The sequence below is a fragment of the Harmonia axyridis genome, chromosome 3 (assembly GCF_914767665.1).
Source record: "Harmonia axyridis chromosome 3, icHarAxyr1.1, whole genome shotgun sequence".
Classification (NCBI taxonomy): domain Eukaryota; kingdom Metazoa; phylum Arthropoda; class Insecta; order Coleoptera; family Coccinellidae; genus Harmonia; species Harmonia axyridis.
Window position 1 is genome coordinate 63,371,699 of NC_059503.1, and position 8,708 is coordinate 63,380,406.

Below are 8,708 nucleotides of genomic sequence, written 5' to 3' on the forward strand. Positions count from 1 at the left end.
AACTCAGCACTTCAGCAGTTGGTGGAGAACCCCACCAGATATCGCCTCGGACAAAATCCATCCACATTAGATTTATTTTTCACATCAGACCCAGACACTGTATCAGAGATCAAATATTTAGCACCATTCGGAAAATCTGACCATTTAACTTTGGCCACTGAAATCCAGTTACAGGCTCCCACTTCCCAAAATAATCAATTCAAAACTATAAGGAAAGTGAACTATGACGGCATTGCTGCGGAACTGTCATCGAAGAACTGGAGCTTGATCCTTGCAGACGATCAGATGAATGCTATATGGTCTACCTTTCTCTCAATTGTTGAGACTGCTATTGCATCCAATACGTATACAAAACAGGTTAAATTTAATCCTTTGAGACCCTGGATTGATGGTCGTATTTTGGCACTAGTGAGAAGAAAGAAATCTCTCTGGCAGAGATTCTTGAGAACCAGAGCTGATTCGGACTACATTAATCATCGTAACCTTTCCAACTTCGTCAGTAAGGAAATCAAGTCATCCAAGGCAGCATTTGAGAATAATTTGGTCTCGTCCAAGAACCCTAAACGGATGTTTAAATACGTAAGATCCTTCCTCAATTCTAAGGTTGGGGCACCGATTGTTAGAAGGCTTGATGGTAACATGTGTGGGAATCCTGTGGAGTCGGCGGATGTGCTCGCTGATGTCTTCTCTTCAGCTTTCACCTCAGAGCCACCTGGACCTATCCCGACTTGTCAAACAGAACGGTCTATTCCTGGGATGTCACATGTTTGGATTGATGAAGAAACCGTTGAGAAATACCTCTTGGAACTAAAAGTTGATACCTCTCCCGGACGTGATGGTATTACCTCACGTTTACTTAAATATTGTGCTAAGGCTATGGCGGTGCCTTTATCCACCATATTCTCCAAGTCATTCCGAGACTCTTGTCTTCCATGTGACTGGCTGTCTGCTACGGTTACGCCAATTTTCAAGAAGGGTGATAAGCTCTCACCACTGAACTATCGTCCAATAAGTCTAGTCTCATCAGTCACCAAAGTTCTAGAACGCATAATCTGTGACCAACTTATCAAATTTGCTATGGAGCACTCTATCATACCGCGGGAGCAACACGGCTTTATTCCCGGCCGCTCCACTCTTACTAATCTTCTAACAGGTCTGTCTGCTTGGACTGAGTCGTACGACCGCGGCATTCCGGTGGACGTTTTGTATCTTGACTTTTCTAAAGCCTTTGACCGGGTTCCACACAGGCGTCTCATTTCGAAGTTGGATCATCTCGGCGTTCGTGGAAATCTACTGAGCTGGATTTCAGCTTTTTTGTCCAACAGAACATTTCGTGTGAAAGTGGGTGATGCTTTATCTTCATCCAACAGAACAGTTGGGTCAGGCGTGCCGCAGGGATCGGTTCTTGGGCCCATTCTCTTTCTCCTGTACACATCCGATCTGCCATGTATTTTAAAATCCCCTTGCCTCCTCTTCGCGGATGACACGAAGTTGTACAACAACCCTCTTTCATCGTATAGCACTCTTCAGGAGGATTTAGACCGGTTGGTTCAGTGGTGTTCTGATTGGTTGTTGCCTTTGAATGTTGATAAGTGCTCAGTTCTACACATTGGCAAAACAAACCCATCTTTTCACTACCGTCTTGATGGTAAAACCCTTCCCTCTGTTTTGCATCAGTGTGACCTTGGCGTGACTGTCACGACCGACCTTTCGTGGTCCAAACATATTGCGCATATTACTAGCAAGGCAAAGCAGACTGCTTTCATTCTTTCAAAATCCTTTAACGGCTGTAACAATGCTACGCTCAGCAAACTGATAAAATATTATGTGCGACCTATTCTGGAATATGCAGGACCAGCGTGGTGGCCTTCATCTCGAGCAGACGCAGCTCTTCTGGAGTCGGTTCAACGGTGGGTAACTCGATTTCCTTATGGACCCATTAGACCCTCTTATGAGGAAAGACTGCAACTCTTCAGTTTGCCAAACTTTGAAGACAGGAGAACAAGAGGCGATATCATTTTTACCTTCAAAGCCCTTCGCAATCATTTTGGCGACGATATCCGTCGCTTGTTTTCCAGAAACCACAATCACCTTAGGGGCCATTCACTTAAGCTTAGGAGAGAACAGTTCCGCACGCCTCAGAGACAGCAGTTCCTCACAAATAGGGTGTTCCACTTATGGAACAGTCTACCGAGTGATCTTGTAGATGCAACCTCCACCAACGCCTTCAAGAATGGATATGACCGATGGATTACCCAACCTCGAGAATAATACGTCCTAATTTTTTTTGTCATTGTAAACCATAATTTTTGTTTTGAGTTATATTTAGTTTCCGAATGTTATTTTTTTCAAGTTTGAGTTTATAGGTATTTGTACCTCTACTCTTATTGTAACAATAATAATAATAATAATAAAAAAAATAATGATTTCTGGCATATGACCGCCACGGCTGGCTCGGATTTAGTCCAATCAGGACTTCCAATTTACGATGACTTTTTCCAACATTTTTGGCCGTATATCGGCAATAACACGGCGAATGTTGTCTTCAAAATGGTCAAGGGTTTGTGGTTTATCCGCATAGACCAATGACTTTACATAGCCCCACAGAAAGTAGTCTAGCGGTGTTAAATCACAAGATCTTGGAGGCCAATTCATAGGTCCAAAACGTGAAATTAGACGGTCACCAAACGTGTCTTTCAATAAATCGATTGTGGCACGAGCTGTGTGACATGTTGCGCAGTCTTGTTGGAACCACAGCTCCTGGACATCATGGTTGTTCAATTCAGGAATGAAAAAGTTAGTAATCATGGCTCTATACCGATACCTATTGACTGTAACGTTCTGGCCATCATCGTTTTTGAAGAAGTACGGACCAATGATTCCACAAGCCCATAAAGCGCACCAAACAGTCAGTTTTTCTGGATATAACGGTGTTTCGACATACACTTGAGGTTTAGCTTCACTCCAAATGCGGCAGTTTTGTTTGTTGACGTAGCCATTCAACCAGAAGTACGCTTCATCGCTAAACAAAATTCTAAACCATTATTTTCGAAATAAAATTGCACTATTTGCAAGCGTTTTTCAGGCGTGAGTCTATTCGTGATGAATTGCCAAACCAAACCAAACTTAGAATAAATGACTTGACAGCTGTTAAAGCGGTCGCCATCTTGAACAGTAATGCCAACTTAAAGTTATATACCTCGAAAAAAAAACACCCGTTACTATGATATGCTCTAACTATAAAAATGTGACGATAATCGGGAAATGGTTTGAGGGGAGATGAAAAATAAGTAAAACAAACAAAATTACGGAAAGCATTGTTCATTTAAATACCAATTGCATAACAAACACCAATTGCAGCCTCGCAGACCAGTGGCGTACCCAGACATAAGCCTTAAGGGGGGGTGGGGGCGTATAAAGAAAATTAATTTCAAATTTTCCTTCTTTTGAAGAAGTTTTCCGAAGAAGTTTGCTTACTCATAATAAGATTGTGATATATAAGGTTGTTAAATATAATGGATATTCCTCCTGGGGGGATATATCCCTCTTACCTCATACGGGTGTTTAATCATAAACAGGAGAGAATAATTTTTGCCTCATTACATATACCTTTTTTTTATATAATCTTTTCTTTGTCCGGTTTATAATGAAACACAACGTATTCTCCAAGAATGCAAAAACTCTCGACTCTACGTGAATGCATTTCTTATTCTTCTTGAATTTTCTATGGCTCTAGTAAATAGCTAAGCTATCCACATAATATTACGCACGAAGCTTGAAATATATTTTTTGCTATATACACGCAAAATCTCAATCCGATCGAATCTAAATCACTGAAATATTGTCTGTTTCTTTTTCAATATTCTTTTTTTCTATTGATGATGTAATCATCTTGAAATTTTCAACGGAGCTTGAAATTGTTATTTCATATCCAAAATCTCCGTCAGTTTTTTGGCCATGAAAATAATGGGTAATTTTTTCAATAATTTTCTATGGTTTTGAAAAAAATAGGGTTCTAATTCAAATCAACAAAGATGTGGTCGAATTTTCCTCACATTTTCGACACAATATTTGAAACACCCTGTGATAATATTTCTTGTATTCAAAAATCAAAAGTTGCACGACATTTCCCCATTCTTATACTCTTAAGACGGTTAACTATTTATACTCATATTTTCATTTTTGTGTTTTTTTTTTGTAAAAATAATGTTTCTAAAAAATACTACTTAGGTGAAAAATATTCTTGCTTTGTAGAGAATATCGAATAATATTATTATCTCAATTTTCAAAAAGTCTAATAGGCACGCAAACTTTCGAGTTCGCTAACGGACATGTATGTTTGATTTCAGAGTAATACACCAAATAGACATAGTTTATTAAGGGATTAATACAAAGTCCAAAATCGAATAGGTTTAAATGAAAAACAAAGGAGTAAACACTTTATTGTTACTTATTTGGATCAAAATGAAATTTCATATTTTATCATTACTTATTTCATCTGGGATATAAAGTTTGGATGTAGGTTCCACTATCTTACAAGAGAGCATCACAAAATTATGTCACTTCTGAATTGCTCTCAAATTGTTCAACTTGAAACTAATTTTTCGTTCCTTCCACGTAACTTGTTAAGCACTACTGATATAACTGAAAATACTTTCACTCCAACGTTTCAGTGCGTAGAGCTGCACAACCTTAGGAGAAGATAGAGGACATCTGTCTGAGTTAGTTAATGATATTTAAAGTAACCTTAGGACTCTCGTTTTCGAGATACATATGGTGTTGAAATAATTTCAAACGGTTCTAACTTTCAAAACCGATTTTGGTGATTTTTTCTAGAAATTGTGAAAAGTCGAATTTGTGATGAAAGATTCTTTCCAAAATTCAAAAAAACCGAAATTTTTGCATAAAGTTAGATATCATGCATATATTATGTCTTTATTCTTTCATAGAAAAATGTTCTATTTCTTTCCATTCCAAAAAAATTAAGAAATAAGGACTTTTCGCAATGACGAACTCTTCGAAATTAGTAATAGTGAAAATTTCATATAAATCGATGGTCCCTAGCGTGAAACATGGCTTACTTATTCTTGAACCGACCTCTGAAACCGTATAGACCCCTCTTAAATCTAATCTCACCTATCATACCAAAAATCACAAAGATCGGATTACTGCTTCGAAAGTTAGATCCGTTTTAGTTTTATCCAAATTTTCTAAAACACTATGTATATCGAGAAGGAGGGTCCTGAAGTGACTTTAAATAACATTTCCCTACTCACACAGATGTCCCCTATCTACACCGAAGCGTTGTCCAATGGTCACCAGATACACTGTATTGAGCTTATTCTTGATTCCTTGAAGTTTTTTAGTATTTTTTTATCAGACAAAGCGGCCAATTAAAAAACTCAATCTTTGTATGTCATAGAAACATGTGAATATTGAAATCAAACCTAACCGATTATTTTAACAAATACAGGAAAACACATATTTCAATTGTTTTTCATGCAAATTCCACTCTAACTTCCCAACAACGGACAACTTGCTCGTTTCACTTGAAAACACAGTAGAAAATACAATTATAATGTAGCTTGCTACCATTGCTCATTCTAAGAAATACCTATCAATAATTGATAAGGTATATAATCAGATTCGACTTCTCCTTGAATATTCTTATCAGTATATCATTGAATACACATATATATCTTGTACAATTTGGAGTCGACTACTTCAGATGATTCATTTCAAGAGGATTAATGAGGCTAACAATCTACATTCCTTTTTATCGATTTGATATTATTTTCCAAATACTTTGTTGCAATAGATTACTATAAAACAATGTTGATTTAAGCAATTTTCAAGTTGTGTTCTGTTAGATTCGAATAGAATATGTAATATTAACTCATTTTAACTTTGATAACTACTAATAAATAAACACTTTCGGGGAAAAAAACTTGACTTTTCACCATGAAACTTTCGTTTTTTCCTTGAGATCATATTAGTTTCTTTAACGACAAAAAACTAAAATGTAGAATATGGATGGAAGGAATTGAAATTATTTTTTATCAAGAACGATACAATATAAAATCATACAATTGATAGGTACCAAACACATTCTTGGTTAAGACTTAGACATTTTTTATATATAATTCGGTATAACAAACAAATAATAAAGGGTGTTTTTTTTAGAGCTATAGAACTTTAAATTGCAATAAAACAACGATGGATTATTCGATTGACATGAATTTTATTTATCCGCAAGATAATCTTGTGGCATTACATTTTGAATATGATTTCTGGCATATGACCGCCACGGCTGGCTCGGATGTAGTCCAATCTGGACGTCCAAATTTCGATGACTTTTTCCAACATTTGTGGCCTTATATCGGCAATAACACGGCGAATGTTATCATCCAAATGGTCAAGGGTTTGTGGCTTATCCGCATAGACCAATGACTTTATAAAGCCCCACAGAAAGTAGTCTATCGGTGTTAAATCACAAGATCTTGGAGGACAATTCACAGGTCCAAAACGTGAAATTAGGCGGTCACCAAACGTGTCTTTCAATAAATCGATTGTGGCACGAGCTGTGTGACATGTTGCGCCGTCTTGTTGGAACCACAGCTCCTGGACATCATGGTTGTTCAATTCAGGAATGAAAAAGTTAGTAATCATGGCTCTATTTTTTGAAGAAGTACGGACCAATGATTCCACCAGTCCATAAAGCGCACCAAACAGTCAGTTTTTCTGGATGTAACGGTGTTTCGACATTCACTCCAAATGCGGCAGTTTTGTTTGTTGACGTAGAAGTGCGCTTCATCGCTAAACAAAATAAAATGGACGTAGTGCGCGATACGTATTCCGCACAGAACCATTATTTTCGAAATAAAATTGCACTATTTGCAAGCGTTGTTCAGGCGTGAGTCTATTCATGATGAATTGCCAAACCAAACTAAGAATAAATCACTTGACAGCTGTTAAATCATATAAAATCATAAAAATAAAAAAATAAAATAAATGTTAAATGTAATACCACAAGATTATCTTGCGGATAAATGAAATTCATGCCAATCGAATAATCCATCGTTGTTTTATTGCGGTTTAAAGTTCTATATCTTCTATATCTCTAAAAAAACAGCCTTTAACATGCAACTATACCTAAATTGTAAGGTTTCCTAATTAAAAACAAGTTTTCATCCCGATGGCCATATTAAGATGCATCAGATATTTGTTTCAGATATCCAGGAAATGTCATAGAACTTAAGTACAGTATTTTTACTACCCAAGAAATCAAATTTTCAATAAAATCCTACCTTCTATTCTCCTTAAAAGTCTAGGGTATCATCGACTGTGTCCCACCCATCTGTATTTCTGGTATGAATTAATACTTGCAGGATAGCCTGATAATATCACTTTGATCTTATCTATGTGCATATAACTTCCTGTAATATATTTCGCAAAATATACAGTATCAGGATTTCCTAAAAATTGTAAAATCTAATTGACTAGGAGATTAGGTATTAATTAAACATATATTTCTTCAAAAGGTCCATGTTTGTAAAAAAATGTGGTATGGAGGAAAGAGATTTTTCTGCTTTTATCAAAATGAAAGATGAACTATGCAAACAACTTTTAGAATTGGAAAAATATTTCATAGAAAATTATATGCAAGCAGATAGGATTAAAGTGATATTGTCAATCTATCCGCAAGTTGACTGTAAAAAATTTATTTCAACTTCTATTCCGTCGATTTTTAAAATGAGATTCAATTGATGATTTGCAACCTTTTAAAATTTGTCATATTAATCATAAGCAAACATGAACTGAATCTCGGCGATACCGAGCACTAAAAACATTGAATCTCATCAAACGTTTGTTTGAATTTAAAGGAAAAAGATAAAATGAATACTCACTAACTTTATTGTATATTTTCAGGATTCTTGGCAAAGGAAAGAATATCAAAGATTCACTTCTGAACAACGAAGACACGACACATGTGGAATTCAGCTCGAAAAGAAACAACTTGATAGAATCTCTTATGTGAAAATATAATTCATAATACTTAAGCATCATTTTGCAAGTAAAAAATATATCTCTATTTTTATCTAACATTGTTTCGTTTTTGAATATATTTGATATATTTACGCTTCTTTATTATTGCAGAATTTTTCATTTCAGACTTACCCCTGTCTATAAATCTGATAGGTTTAATCCGTAGTATCAATTGACAGCCAGAATTTTGTTTTGGGGGGCTGATAATGTTACCACAAAATTCGAAATAACTCAATTTTGGGGCGTCTAGGGAGGAACCGATTGCAAATAGGAATTCTGCATGGAAAATACTTTATTACATCAAATTTTGGAGTCGATCTGAATCAAAAACTCATTTTGGCGAAAAAATATCCAAGGTTACCTATAGTCTTTGTTTTTTCACGAAAAATACGACCGATCGAATTTGAACTTTTTATGGTGTATTAAGATAGTTTCGAGGATGTACATTCCGAATCAGGCATCGATTCCGATCAGAAAAATTTGTATTCACATTTAAAGCACTATTTCTCTACAAAATTGGCCATATCTCATCTCTGGGAAGTGCTAGGAAGAAACCGATGGTAGATGTATATTCAGAATCGAAAATTCTGCATGTAACCAAATTTTGAATGTCATCCGCAATCAATTCTTTTTTCAAGAAAACTCCCACAAAACGCTCGATA

At 36.0% G+C, this 8,708-nt stretch overlaps 1 protein-coding gene across 5 annotated transcripts in view; it reads left to right on the forward strand.

Annotated features, from left to right (window-relative positions):
- LOC123676886 (copper-transporting ATPase 1) overlaps window positions 1–8,138 on the forward strand; it is a 65,453-nt gene extending 57,315 nt beyond the window's left edge. For all 5 annotated transcript variants that reach the window (XM_045613150.1, XM_045613151.1, XM_045613154.1 and 2 more), the window contains one exon: window positions 7,930–8,138. In XM_045613150.1, coding sequence (XP_045469106.1) covers window positions 7,930–8,038 — 109 coding nt within the window. In that variant the 3' untranslated portion in view covers window positions 8,039–8,138. The remainder of the gene's footprint in view (window positions 1–7,929) is intronic.
- Window positions 8,139–8,708: the final 570 nt, after the last annotated feature.